The 16,237-nt window shown below is 31.3% G+C and overlaps 1 protein-coding gene across 1 annotated transcript; it reads right to left on the reverse strand.

The window, feature by feature from the left end:
- Positions 1-6,638: 6,638 nt before the first annotated feature.
- Positions 6,639-15,135, reverse strand: LOC139499298 (insulin-like growth factor-binding protein complex acid labile subunit). Its single transcript, XM_071287967.1, has 13 exons — positions 14,969-15,135; positions 14,180-14,251; positions 13,560-13,631; positions 13,168-13,239; positions 12,769-12,840; positions 12,152-12,223; positions 11,760-11,831; positions 11,361-11,432; positions 10,066-10,220; positions 9,461-9,628; positions 8,943-9,110; positions 8,367-8,480; positions 6,639-7,770 (listed from the first exon to the last, which is right to left on the reverse strand). The coding sequence occupies exons 1-13, from the start codon at positions 15,133-15,135 to the stop codon at positions 7,685-7,687; spliced, it is 1,362 nt and encodes a 453-aa protein (XP_071144068.1). The 3' UTR covers positions 6,639-7,684.
- Positions 15,136-16,237: the final 1,102 nt, after the last annotated feature.

Raw genomic sequence — 16,237 nt, forward strand, 5'->3', positions numbered from 1 at the left:
TAGGGAAAGTATCAAAGAGACAACAACCCGACCATAGAACAGACAACAGCAGAAGGTCATCAACAGGTCTTCAATGCAGTGAGAAATTCCCGCACCCAGAGGCGTTCTTCAGCTGGCCCCTTAACAAATATATATAATAGTTTAGTGATAATGAACACCATACTAGACTCCAAATTGTACCCAAGAAACTAAAATTAAAAATAAAACAAGACTAACAAAAACAAGAGGCTTATGCCTGGCATCCACTAGATACACTAAAGTTAAATGCATTAAGTGTTTCAGAAAGATAGTAAGGATTTTTTTGGAATTTGAACGGCATTTTTACCCTTCATGCATCAGGTGTGAAAATTAATTAAGTTGTCGGACAACTTTGAGGTGCTCCCTCCGGTAATAACTGTTTTGTATTGTTTTGATTGTATTGCTAAGTCTTCAGTATTTGTAAAGTTTATAGACAATGTAACTGGTTGTGTTGTTTAGTCGTCAGTATTTGTATAGGTTATGTACAACGTAACTGGTTATGTTGCTTAGTATTCAGTATTTGTATAGGTTATGTACAACGTAACAGCTTGTGTTGCTTATTCTTTAGTATTTGTATAGGTTATATGCAACGTAACTGGTTGTGCTGTTAAGTCTTCAGTTTTTGTATAGGTTATGTACAACGTAACTGTTATGTTGCTTAGTCGTCAGTATTTGTATAGGTTATGTACAACGTAACTGGTTATGTTGCTTAGTAGTCAGTATTTGTATAGGTTATATACAATGTAACTGGTTGTGTTGCTTAGTCTTCAGTATTTGGCTATGTTATGTAAAACGTAACTGGTTGTGATGCTTAGTCTTCAGCATTTGTATAGGTTATGTACAACGTAACTGGTTGTGCTGTTTAATCTTCAGTATTTTTATAGGTTATATAGAACGTAACTTGTTGTGTTGCTTAGTCTTTAGTATTTGTATAGGTTATGTACAACGTAACTGGTTGTGCTGTTTAGTCTTCAGTATTTGTATATGTTATGTACAACGTAACTGGTTATGTTGCTTAGTCGTCAGTATTTTTATAGGTTATGTACAACGTAACTGGTTATGTTGCTTAGTCGTCAGTATTTTTATAGGTTATGTACAACGTAACTGGTTGTGTTGCTTAGTCTTTAGTATTTGTATAGGTTATCAACTACGTTACTGGTTGTGTTGCTTAGTCGTCAGTATTTGTATAGTTTATGTACAACGTAACTGGTTGTGTTGCTTAGTCTTCAGTATTTGTATATGTTATATACAATGTAACTATTTGTGTTGCTTAGTCTTCAGTATTTGTTTAGGTTATGTACAACGTAACTGGTTGTGTTGCTCAGTTTTCATTATTTGGAAAGGTTATTAACAACATTCCTGGTTGTGTTGCTTAGTCTTCAGTATTTGTATAGGTTATGTACAACGTAACTAGTTGTGTTGTTTAGTCTTCAGTATTTGTATAGGTTATGTACAACGTTCCTGGTTGTGCTGCTAAGTCTTTAGTATTTGTATAGGTTATAAACTACGTTACTGGTTGTGCTGTTTAGTCTTCAGTATTTGTATAGGTTATGTAGAACGTAACTTGTTGTGTTGCTTAGTCTTTAGTATTTGTATAGGTTATGTACAACGTTCCTGGTTGTGTTGCCTAGTCTTCAGTATTTGTATAGGTTATGCACAATGTTACTGGTTGTCTTGCTTAGTCTTCAGTATTTGTATAGGTTATGTACAACGTAACTGGTCGTGTTACTTAGTCTTCAGTATTTGTAAAGATTATAGACAATGTAACTGGTTGTGTTGTTTAGTCGTCAGTATTTGTATAGGTTATGTACAACGTAAAAGAGGGACGAAAGATACCAAAGGGACAGTCAAACTCATAAATCTAAGACAAACTGGCAACGCCATGGCTAAAAATGAAAAAGACTAACAGAAAAACAATAGTACACATGACACAACATAGAAAACTAAAGAATAAACAACACGAACCCCATCAAAAATTAGGGGTGGACTCTGGTTATGTTGCTTAGTAGTCAGTATTTGTATAGGTTATGTACAACGTAACTGGTTGTGTTGCTCAGTTTTTATTATTTGTATAAGTTATGAACAACGTTCCAGGTTGTGTTGCTTAGTCTTCAGTATTTATATAGGTTATGTACAACGTAACTAGTTGTGTTGTTTAGTCTTCAGTATTTGTATAGGTTATATACAACGTTCCTGGTTGTGTTTCTTAGTCTTTAGTATTTGTATAGGTTATGCACAACGTTCGTGGTTTTGTTGCTTAGTCTTTAGTATTTGAATAGGTTTCAAACAACGTTACTGGTTGTGCTGTTTGGTTTTTAGTATTTGTATAGGTTATTAACAACGTTACTGGATGTGTTGCTTAGTCTTCAGTATTTCTATAGGTTATATAATACGTAACTGGTTGTGCTGTTTAGTCTTTACTATTTGTATAGGTTATGTACAACGTAACTGGTTGTGCTGTTTAGTCGTCAGTATTTATATAAGTTATGTACAACGTTACTGGTTGTGCTGTTTAGTCTTCAGTATTTGTATAGGGTATATACAACGTAAATGGTTGTGTTGCTTAGTCTTCAGTATTTGTATGGGTTATGTACAACGTTACTGGTTGTGCTGTTTAGTCTTTAATATTTTGATAGGTTATGTAGTACATTACGGGTTGTGTTTCTCATTATTCAGTATGTGTATAGGTTATATACAACGTAATTGGTTGTGTTGCTTAGTCTTCAGTATTTGTATAGGTTATATACAATGTAACTGGTTGTGTTGCTTTGTCTTCAGTATGTGTATAGGTTATATACAACGTAATTGGTTGTGTTGCTTTGTCTTCAGTATGTGTATAGGTTATATACAACGTAATTGGTTGTGTTGCTTTGTCTTCAGTATGTGTATAGGTTATATACAACGTAATTGGTTGTGTTGCTTTGTCTTCAGTATTTGTATAGGTTATTTACAACGTAATTGGTTGTGTTGCTTTGTCTTCAGTATTTGTATAGGTTATATACGACATTATTGGTTGTGTTGCTTAGTCTTCAGTATGAGTATAGGTAATCTGTCAAATTTATTCTCCCATTCATTTGTATTTTAGTCCTATCATGTAATGTTGTCATTTTAATCTTATATTTAACTTTGCCATAAAAGCGAGGGGTTGGAATGCCACAAAACCAGGTGCAACCCACCATTCTTGTTTTTTTTTAAATATCATGTGCCAAGTCCGGAAAATGGCCATTCATATATATTATAGTTCGTTTCATTGTTTGTTAAATTTAAATGTTGTGTTTCTCTTGTGTCGTAGTTCTCCTCTTATATTTGATGTATTTCCCTCAGTTTTAGTTTAAACCCGGATTTGTTTTATTTCGTAATCGATTAATCAATTTCGAACAGCGATATACTACTGTTGCCTTCATATGTAACATAACTGGTCGTGTTGCTTAGTGTTCAGTATTTGTATAGGTTATATACAACGTAACTGATTGTATTGCTTAGTCTTCAGTATTGGTATAGGTTATATACAACGTTACTGGTTGCTGTGATCGTAACTTTATTGGAACATTTAGTTTCTTTTATTTAACAATTATTCCCAAATTGTGAGCAGTTTTATGGAATTTGATGCGGTTGTCATACACATGAGAGGTTATGCTACCTGTACACCAGCTTTAACCCACAATTCACTACACGAGAAACTGTCTGTACAAAGTCGAGAATATGACAGTTGTTTTCGATTTGTTTGAAGTGTTTGAGCTTTTGATGTTGATCTTTGATAAAATAGTTTCATATAAGAGTTCCGATCATTGAATAACCCCTATTTCAGCCACTGCTTACATCTCATATATCCTACTGAACTTGAAATTAAGGATTCTACTGATACTACAATGACTGCTTCATACCTTAATCTGTTTCTCAATATTGACACAGATTGACGACTTCACACGAAAATTTATGGTAAACGGGACGATATCAACTTCCCAATTACCAATTTTCCATTTCGCAGCAGTAACATACCCTCTGTTCCTTCGTATGGTGTCTTCATATCTTAATAGATACTTAATGCTCGTGAATGTTCACACGGACTTCATATACAGGAGTGTTCTCCTAACGCAAAAATGACCCCAACAAAGTTATGAGGAGGACAGATTAAAAATGACACTCCGTACGAATTGCGAATTGGTTGATCCATACGATGTGTCTTTGTCCAAACTATCTAAGGGAATTTTTACAACGTGTTAGATTGTGGATTGTCATTACGTTGTCTGATTGTTTAATTACCGAACATGACTTGTTCCCGATTGTGACTTTTTTGCTGAGTATTAATTAATATTGTAATTTTCATTGTTATTAATAAATGTTATATCAACATTACACACTTAAGATTGAAATCTAACCTATTTCTGGGAAAAATTAGAAATTCAAGTGTTACGTTTATCGATTTGTCTAACGCGGCTGTGAATTTGTATATGCTGCTTTAGGTTATTTATTTATCCTTTTTTATTCTTTAGTTAGTCACCGGTTTCATCAATTATATTTATTATATAGTCATTCCATATAAAAAAAAAACTGTTTGGAAAAGTATGAATTATTCTAATTAATAGGATGTTCTTGTCTCAGTCAGAAACCCCTAGCCATATTGGGCACAATAGTTTAGAACTTCTGAACCTTCGCGCTCTTCATAATTGTACTTTTTTTGGCTTTCAACCTTTTCATCAGAGTGTCACTGGTTAGTCTTGTTTGGACGAAACGCACGTCTGGCGTAACAAATTTTAAACCAGGCACCTTTTGTTAGATATTATTCGTGTTCTTCTCTGTCCTACATGTTCTTCCATTTATTTGTATTGTAGTCCTGTCATGTAATGTTGTCATTTTAATGTTATATTTAACATTGCCATAAAAGGGGGAGGTGAATATTGTTGCCATTATTTTTCCGTTATGAACGTTTTTCATCAAGTAAAAAAAATCAACCTGATACGTATAAATAAAGGGAGAACTTATACATTAAATCATACAGACGCACTGGCCAATTTTTGAAAACACGAGACACTTTACATAGACACACGTACACGTAATTGAACGCGAAAACTAATTATATATCAAAACATTAATACGTATCCACAGTGTAATGGTTATTTGACGTACAAATTCAAAAGTTTACATCCTTTTTAGCATATGTACTACTATTTGAATCGTCGTAAATATCACTTTATAGCATCTACCGTAACCAACATCGAATGGACGGATACACAAAAGAATGGACAAGACAACATAATGCCCTTATCCTTACCAAGATAAACTGGTCGTTATGTGTATAGATATAAGAAGATGTGGTATGCATATATGAGTACTCAACTCTCCATACAAGACTTGCTTTGTGAAAATTTAACCATCAAACTAATAGATCAAAAAAAGGTCTTCATCACGGAGCCTTGGATCACAATGAAAAGCAAACTTAACAAGTTAAAATAATAACTGGTTTAAAACCATTCTATTTAATCTATTGAAAAAACTGAGAAACAAGGAGCACAGCAGTGACTACTTATAGAGAATATATCTCTAAATTGATACGATATTCCCGGGCTTGTGTTTCCTATTATAGTTTCCTTTATAGAGTATTGCTGCTCACAAAGAATTTATTAAACGAAGAGTTCCAAAAGATGGAATCTTTTCTTTGTTTTATTTATGGACCCCATAATGAGTTGGTTGACGTTATGGAATATCCGTTCTGAGATTACAACGAATTTGTTCCTTGTGTCTGAACTACAATATCGTTCCCTTTTCACAAATATGACCAATCTAATTAGACATATATCGGGTTTATTCTGTAATGAACAACACATCGGATGCCCCATGTGCTGCTGGTTTGCTTACTCTTCCGGAGCACATGACATCACCATCAGTTTTTAAATTGTGTTTGTTTTGCACAGTCCTAAATTTACATGTTGTGTGTACTATTGCTTGTCTTTTTTGTTTTTAGCAATGCATGGCTCTTATCAGTTTATCTGTGAATGTTATCTGGTATCTGCCCCTGTCAATGTGTTCATGAACCACATCAACAAACAACATCCACTGAACAACAGGTACCTTACATATGACAAACAGATGCAGCGGTTTTAGATATGCATTTCATCTCCGAGTTATTGCCCGTAGATGATATTTTCGACAATGAAATCTCTTTTGGTTTGAAACTATAGATAATATATTGTTTGATTGGTATATATTGTACCAAGTTAGGACAATGGCAGTTGGTTTATAATAGTTTGTTTCTATGTGTGTCATTTTGTTGCACTTCAGCGTTTCTGTTGTTTCGTTGTTTTCCTCTGATAGTTGATGTGTTTCCATTGGTTTTATTTTGGAACACAGATTAGTTTTCTCTTAATCGATGTATAACTTTTGAACAGAGGTATACTACTGTTGCCTTTATGTGTGTATGGTTTGTAGGCAACATATTTTAACGTTTGTTTAGATATAATAAATCCAGCGAATATACGAATCAAGTTAGGACCAAAAAGAATTGCATAAACTCCAAACAGACCAATATTGGCTGTGTGGATAAGGCAAACGTTTCCTGTTTTTTTTATGATCCACTATCGGGAATAGGACAACTCATATGGCAGACAAAATATAATTCAAAATTTAATTTAATCCCACATTTATTTATAAAATGTCACCCACAAATGTATATATGATTAAACAGATGCAAAATGTTACCAAAGTATGTTTTTAACAAATGATTTAAATGATACCAGTCACCAATTGATATTCCCATAATATATCCTCATATAATGTGATTAAAATATATTTTACAAACACATGCGAATCGGTTATAGGTGTTAGTAAATTGCCTATCGTTTTGAAACAAAAACAAATAAATATGTGAAGTCCAGAAGCACAAACTGTATATTTGAAATCGAGTGAAGTCCAGAAGCACAAACTATATATTTGAACTTGACTGATTGCTACAGAGTACGTGTTCTGAAACGAGTGAAAATAAACCGCAATGACTGTATATTTGAACACAGAAGAAACTTAACCACAAAAAAATGTTTCCAAAAAAAAAAAAATTAACCTCGACTTAATTTCACTACATTAATTGTACACTTAAACTTCATTGCAAACTGAAATGTTTTGACTCGAATTGATGAAGCACATAATAATTGTATGTTAGAATAGCAGAAAATAAACTGAAAACTTTCCCAATTATTATAAAAGCTATGAATGAAATTTCCCGCAATGATTACGATAAATTCAATTAAATGCCGTTTATTGTCAATCTTCTAGTTGTGTGAAGGTAAACAACAATGACTGTGTTTGTACTCGACTGATTCACACAGACTACATATACGTGTTCGGAATTAAGTGAAAGTAAACAACAATGCCTGTATATTTGGAATCAAAAGAAATTTTTTCACAAAAACTGTAAGTTAGAACTTAGCTTAATTCAAGAATAAAAGTTGTACACTCTGAGTACGTTGAAAAAACAATTAATTTTCTCACTCGAACTAATTATGCATTAAAATTGTATGTTTGTATCGCAGAAAATTACCCAATATTTTCCCATTTAAATCAATATAAAAATCTATGAATGGAAGTTCCCACAATGGTAACGATAACACATTGTTATCGGTTGATGTCGGTTCGATGCCGTTTATGTCCAATCGTCTCGGTTTGTCGATACATATCAATACCAGCCGTTCCTGTTTGGTTTATTTCCTTTCTTATTTTGTCTCTTTTCTTTCTTTCCGTTCCTTCCATTCCTTTTTCCGCCTAAAGAAGTAGATAATGAAATAAAAGTAAAAGAGCATGAAAGTAAAAGAACATAAAAGTGTGTTATACAAAAAGGACAGAATTGCTCGTATTGTTCTACCTATATTACTGCATACTTATAATGAATATGCATGCGAATATTGACAGATTCGTGGAATAATGTATGCCTGTGTGCATATCAATTGACTTATTTTTTTGTAAACAAGCATACAAGTGTTTAGGTGATGTGTAAACATTATTTCGTAAGAACTCTAATGAATTTAAACCAGCCTTTTCAATGTTTTATCACGTGACATCATGGAGCGGAATGACAAGGATGAACTTGTTCACTGTGATGTAGAAACCTATTCAGAAATAATACATCAAGTTACTTATTATATTATTATATTGAAATCAATTCCAGTTTTTGTTGGGGTTCATGTTGCTCCGACATTGATTTGTTATGTTTTATGTACTACTGTTGTGTGTCTCTTTGTCCTTTTGAGCCATGGCAATGCCAATCTGTTTTCGACTTATTGGTTTGAATTTTGCCTTTGGTATCTTTTGCCTCTCTTTTAGTCTAAAAAGTCGATGCACATTTGACTGTTAAGTATTACCTGATTTGTTGACTGACCACTTTCCTGATTTGTTGTCTGACCACTTTCCTGATTTGTTGTCCGATCTTTTTCCTGACTTCTTGTCCAATTCCTTTTCTAGTGTGCTGCATGATTCTGTAAAAAAAGTAAGAAAAAACTATTTTATTACAACATGAAAACAGAATAAGAGCAGCCTCAAATAAATAAAAGTCTAGTAATAATATTTGTCCCCTTACTTGGCCTTATGTCAATTCATTTCTTTTTTTGTATTACTTTAAAAAGAATGAAAAATCATAATCTATATATTCAAAGATAGGCATGTGTTATCTGGTTATTAACAACTCAATACACCACAATACTACTCATTGAATCAATTTGTGTGTTATACGGTTACCTTACAAAGATGTTTCGTTACGAGGAGATTGTTTTGATAAAGGAGTTCTGCATAGGGTTTACAATGTTCAAGTCAGGAACATGACAGTTCTTGGCCATTCGGTTTTGATGCGTTTTGTTATTTGATTTTGCCATGTGATTATGGACTTTCCGAATTGATTTTCCTCTAAGTTCAGTATTTTTGTGATTTGACTTTTTTCATACCTGGACATACTCCTAGGTTACAACTGTCGGTGTCAAAAGATTCACCAGAACAGTTATGCCCACCACCAGAAGGGACGGGGTTAATACATTCTCTGTTCATATTGACTGTACCGTCTCCACAGGTGACAGAACAAGTCGAGTTTTCCCAGTCACTCCATCCACCATCAACTGTTTGAATATAGAAAAATACACTGTTAACTTTGAAGTCATACTCTGTATAAATCAACATAACATATTGACATTTTTCATATATGTTTATAAAAATATCTAAATGACCATTCGAACTCATTGAATCTATAATTTATGTATTTAGTTACTAGTAGTATATGTAGAACTGTGTTTGATTTCGTGTTGCTATATGAAAAGGTACTGTACAAGACAGTACCTGGTTAACGAACTGAAAAATTATCATTTGAAGTAAGGTTGCGCACCGAAAATATATTTTTGTTCCTGTAGACAGGTCTTTAAGTTTGTTTTTTTGATAAATGAGTTCTGCATAGGGTTTACACTGTACATACCTGGGCATTCTCTTAGATAACAACTGTCCGTGTTAATAGATTTACCAGAACAGTTATTCCCACCACCAGAAGGGACGGGGTTATTACATTCTCTGTTCATTGTGACTGTGCCGTCTCCACAGGTTACAGAACAAGTCGAGTTTTCCCAGTCACTCCATCCACCATCAACTGTTTAAATTTTGAAACGTTGCAACATTTAGTTTGAAGTCATACTATGTATAAATAAACATCCTAAACAACATCCTTACATATTAAGATTGGTCAAATATATTTATAAATTATAGTGTAAACAAAGACATGTGTGAATTGTTATTGTTACTGAAAAATGTAAACTCAAATTAAGATGCATTTGATTTAAAAACTTCAGGATAATAGATTTACAAACCTTAAGATTAAAAGTTTTTTTTCACTGACTCAAGTATGTGTGTTTCAGAAAGTTGTTTGCTTTTAACCTATAATGGTAATACAAATTATGATATTGATTATTACCTTGAATTGAAATTAAACATGATGATGGTGTTTATAGTAATACCATAATAATGACGAAACCATATGTGTCATGTGTATGATAAGCTATGAAACATGAAAACCCTAGAACTACATACCTGGCACAATACAGTCTGATGTATTAAAATTTAGTATTGCAGTAGTCTTGTTATGAGCAGTACAAGTTCCTTCAAATAGACCCCACGATCTCCTATTGACCCAATCTACAAATCCGGTCACTGAACAACAAACAAGAGGATTGTTGTTAAAATATCTACAAGGAAACAAAAATAATAGAATAAGAAATGAAAATTATTGTAAAATCTTTAATTGATGATAACAAAAACAACTTTGATAAAAACAATAGTCATCTTTGAAGATCAATAATTAATTCAAACTTAATTTCAAGCTAAACTTAAATAGGATTTTACTCACTGACTCAAATCACCATAATTTTTGATTGCAAGAGAAGATATATCTGTAAACTGATGACATGTTAGTGTTTGTTTGTTTTGTTTATGCATCGTTGTCAATATAATAAATTTGATGAGACTGTCATACAAGTGAGAGGTTTAGCTTTAAAACCAGGTTCAATCAACCATTTTCTACATAAGAAAATACTTGTACAAAGTCAGGAATATGACAGGTTTTATCAATTCGCTTGATGTGTTGGCAATTTGATCAACATGATAAAGGACTTTCCGTTTTGAATTTTTCTCGGAATCTTTGTGATTTTAGTTTTTACTTTGTCATAATAATATGTGTTAATATATGCCATGAAGGGATTGAATGTGTTAATCCATACAATGTTATGACATTGGTGCAGAACAGACCTCAACCAAAAATTCCCGAAGTATTTATTTATGTAATGGCATGCGAGTGATACAGACATAAGGTTTCAATTTTAAAACTTATAATGATTTCTGTAGAATATAGATTTTTTTTTCACAATGAAAAATTTGTCAAAACAGAAATTGAAAAAAAAAATAACATGACGAATAAATTCAAACGACAAATTGAAAATATTTTTTTTCTAAATTAAGAAAAAAAAAGAGAAAAACAATCAGTTTTAAGGTCATCTTGAAAACACTCTATTCTTCAATCAAATTGATGTCAATTCATTTAAACGGGTATAAACGCATAGAGTATAACTTTATATAATCTGGAAATGTGTTTTTTTTTCTAGCAACAACGTTTGAATATTATATTAATAGAAAATAAACATGTGTTAATATCATGAAGACAGATTATACATATTGTACCGAACCATTTATATAGAATAGTGAAGAAGTTTTGTGTACATGACTAAATTCAGGTCAATACACATTTTGTATAATTGTTAAGCTAAGATCATGCAACATTTTGTTTATTTTACTGCATGTCTATTTTTGGTTTACAGTGTATCAGTACTTACAACTTCTGTATCGATGTTAATCCTTCAAACACATTTTCTTCTATTGAGGTAATGCTATTGCCGGACAGAGATCTGCAAGAATGAACATCAAGTTTATCAATATGAAAAGATTCAATAAACCTTGTGCTAAATAATAAAATAAGGTTAAAAAATTTAGTGATAAGCTACAATGTTTCAATATCAAATTCATAGAAAATAAACATGTGTTAATATCATGAAGAAAAATCATACGTACTCTGCCGAACTATTTACAATGTATATAGTATAGTGAAAAAGTTTTGTTCACATGACTAAAGTCAGGTCAATACACATTTTGTATATTTGTTAAACTAAGATCATGCAATGCTTTATTTATTTTACTGCATGTCTATTGTTGGTTAACAGTGTATCAGTACTTACAACTCCTGTAGCGATGTTAATCCTTCAAATCCATTTTCTTCTATTGAGGTAATGCTATTGTCATATAGATATCTGAAATTATGAACATCGAGTTGATCAATAGGAAAAGATTCAATAAACCTAGGATTAAATAATAAAATAAGGTTAAAAAGTTAAGTGATAAGCTACAATGTTTCAATATCATATTTATAGAAAATAAACATGTGTTAATATTATGAAAACAATTCATACCTACTCTACCGATCCATGTATATAGTATAGTGAAGAAGTTTTGTTCACATGACTAAATTCAGGTCAATACACATTTTGTATATTTGTTAAGCTAAGATCATGCAACGCTTTGTTTATTCTACTGCATGTCTATTTTTGGTTCACAGTGTATCAAAACTTACAAAAGCTGTAGCGATGTTAATCCTTCAAACACATTTGGTTCTATTGAGGTAATGCCATTGCCGGACAGATATCTGCAAGAACGAACATCACGTTTATCAATAGGAAAAGATTCAATAAACCTAGTGTTAAATAATAATGTAAGGTTAAGACATTTATTGATAAGGCAGAATACAATTTTTTTCCATTTTAAAAAGTTGTCAAAACTTTTACTAACCATCGTTTAGAAATTATCTAATAGAAATTAAAGCAAGAAAGCAATTCTAATGATCATCCTGGTAACCCTCTTTTTTTCAATCAAATTGATGTCAAAATATATAGTATTCAATTGAATGGATATAAACGCATAGTGTCTAACTTTAGATGATCTTGGAATGTTTTTTTTTCTAGCAACAACGATTAAATATCATATTAATAGAAAATAAAACATGTGTAAATAATCTGAAAACAAATCATACCTACTCTACTGAACCATGTATATAGTATAGTGAAGAAGTTTTGTTTACATGACTAAATTCAGGTCAATACACATTTTGTATATTTGTTAAGCTAAGATCATGCAACGCTTTGTTTATTTTACTGCATGTCTATTTTTGGTTCACAGTGTATCAGTACTTACAACTTCTGTATCGATGTTAATCCTTCAAACACATTTTCTTCTATTGAGGTAATGCTATTGCCGGACAGAGATCTGCAAGAATGAACATCAAGTTTATCAATATGAAAAGATTCAATAAACCTTGTGCTAAATAATAAAATAAGGTTAAAAAATTTAGTGATAAGCTACAATGTTTCAATATCAAATTCATAGAAAATAAACATGTGTTAATATCATGAAGAAAAATCATACGTACTCTGCCGAACTATTTACAATGTATATAGTATAGTGAAAAAGTTTTGTTCACATGACTAAAGTCAGGTCAATACACATTTTGTATATTTGTTAAACTAAGATCATGCAATGCTTTATTTATTTTACTGCATGTCTATTGTTGGTTAACAGTGTATCAGTACTTACAACTCCTGTAGCGATGTTAATCCTTCAAATCCATTTTCTTCTATTGAGGTAATGCTATTGTCATTTAGATATCTGAAATTATGAACATCGAGTTGATCAATAGGAAAAGATTCAATAAACCTAGGATTAAATAATAAAATAAGGTTAAAAAGTTAAGTGATAAGCTACAATGTTTCAATATCATATTTATAGAAAATAAACATGTGTTAATATTATGAAAACAATTCATACCTACTCTACCGATCCATGTATATAGTATAGTGAAGAAGTTTTGTTCACATGACTAAATTCAGGTCAATACACATTTTGTATATTTGTTAAGCTAAGATCATGCAACGCTTTGTTTATTCTACTGCATGTCTATTTTTGGTTCACAGTGTATCAAAACTTACAAAAACTGTAGCGATGTTAATCCTTCAAACACATTTGGTTCTATTGAGGTAATGCCATTGCCGGACAGATATCTGCAAGAACGAACATCACGTTTATCAATAGGAAAAGATTCAATAAACCTAGTGTTAAATAATAATGTAAGGTTAAGACATTTATTGATAAGGCAGAATACATTTTTTTTCCATTTTGAAAAGTTGTCAAAACTTATACTAACCATCGTTTAGAAATTATCTAATAGAAATTAAAGCAAGAAAAGCAATTCTAATGATCATCCTGGTAACCCTCTTTTTTTCAATCAAATTGATGTCAAAATATATAGTATTCAATTGAATGGATATAAACGCATAGTGTCTAACTTTAGATGATCTTGGAATGTTTTTCTTTTTCTAGCAACAACGATTAAATATCATATTAATAGAAAATAAAACTTGTGTAAATAATCTGAAAACAAATCATACCTACTCTACTGAACCATGTATATAGTATAGTGAAGAAGTTTTGTTTACATGACTAAATTCAGGTCAATACACATTTTGTATATTTGTTAAGCTAAGATCATGCAACGCTTTGTTTATTTTACTGCATGTCTATTTTTGGTTCACAGTGTATCAGTACTTACAAAGTCTGTAGCGATGTTAATCCTTTAAATCCATTTTCTTCTATTGAGGTAATGCTATTGAGATGTAGATATCTGAAATTATGAACATCAAGTTTATCAATTGAAAACCATTCAATAAACCCAATGTAAGGTTATTTATATAAGATTCAGAATTGTTAGTGATAAGAAAAGTTATGTTCTTTTCCTACATTTGAAGTTAATCAAATCTTGTTCAAAATAATCATTTAAGTTGCTTTGTTACTGAAATTTAAAAAAAAAAAAAAACAAAAAAAAAAACACATAATGATAGTATTCAGAATAAAAATTGAAAATGTTTTTTCGAAATTTGGGAGAAAACATTTTGTAGTATTTCTTATTACAAGTACTGGAAACAAATAGTTTTCCTATTCTTAACATCCGGTGTCGTAATGCATCCTAATTTCATTGTATATCGGAAATAACATTTCTAAATACACTGTATTGGTTATATAATAAATTAATATTCTGCTGTTCAAACAGAAATATATAAAAAGTCTTTAGATTGAAATTATCTAGTAACATATTCAAGTTCTTTGATAAAAGCTAATTCGAAATTGATAATTGAGTTGAAAACATGTAAAAAAGAAGAAAGGAAATTAATGTAATCAGAAATAATAAAAAGAAAATAAGATAAATTAAGAAAACGAATCAAAATAAACAAGAATTTGTATTTTTGTATAATTAAGTTTAAATTGATCGGATAGATATCAATTGAATAAACAATAAAAAAAAAGGTGTAAATATTATGAAGACAAAATGAACAGTACTTACAAAGTCCTTGTAGTAGCAGGAATATCATCTGGTATTTGGGTTAAACCTTTGTTAAAGCAATACACAGTGGGGCCAGAACAAGTACACATGTTAGGACATCCCTGGGCACGGGCTAAGTGAATTGTTGATAAGCTGAACATCAGCATAAATTCTACTGTAAACATCATCTTTATATGTGATTTTATTCCTGTTCTGTAATTAATAAAACTGTCTTTGAAAATAGCATTAAGTAACACTTTTATAACGGGTTTGGAAATTGACACCGTCAGTTAGTAGGTCTTAAGAAATATATTAGGTAACCATACAATAACATATACTTTTTCTTACCAAATATAAATCATTTTCAATAATTATACACAATGTACAATGCGTCATTAGTATGAGTGGCCGTTCGTGTCATTGGCGGTATGAACATACCGTATGGAATTTTCAATGCGTTGGTTTTTATTATCAACGCGTTGGTTTTTATTATCAACGCGTCGGATTTTACTTTCAACGCTTTGGTTTCACTTTCAAAGTATGTAGCGTTGTTAATACTTCAACCACATTTGGTTCTACTGAGGTAATGGTATTGCCGGACAGAGATCTGCAAGAATGAACATCACGTTTATCAATAGGAAAAGATTCAATACACCTAGTGTTAAATAATAATGTAAGGTTAAGACATTTAGTGATAAGGCAGAATACAGTTTTTTTCCATATTGAAAAATTGTCAAAACTTGTTCTAACCATCATTTAGAAATTATCAAATAGAAATTAAAGCAAGAAAAGCAATTCTAATGATCATCCTGGTAACCCTCTTTTCTTCAATCAAATTGATGTAAAAATATATAGTATTGAATTGAATGGGTATAAACGCATAGTGTCTAACTTTAGATGATCTTGGGATGGTTTTTTTTTCTAGCAACAACGATTAAATATCATAATAATAGAAAAAGAACATGTGTTAATAATTTGAAAACAAATCATACCTACTCTACCGAACCATTTATATAGTAAAGTGAAGAAGTTTTGTTCACATGATAAAATTCGGGACAATACACATTTTTTTTTAAACTTATATCATGCAACGCTTTGTCTATTGTACTGCATGTCTTTTTTTGGTTTATTTATTGTTTTAATTGTTTTCGATTTTAGAACTCATTGATTAAGTCGAAGAAATGTTTGACAATGAAAGCCAGCTTGTCTCTTGTAACAGTTTATTTAACAGTTTAAATATTTTGATACGAGCGTCACTAATGAGTCTGATGTAGACGAAACGCGCGTCTG

The sequence above is a fragment of the Mytilus edulis genome, chromosome 12, assembly GCF_963676685.1.
Source record: "Mytilus edulis chromosome 12, xbMytEdul2.2, whole genome shotgun sequence".
NCBI classification, from domain to species: Eukaryota; Metazoa; Mollusca; class Bivalvia; order Mytilida; family Mytilidae; genus Mytilus; species Mytilus edulis.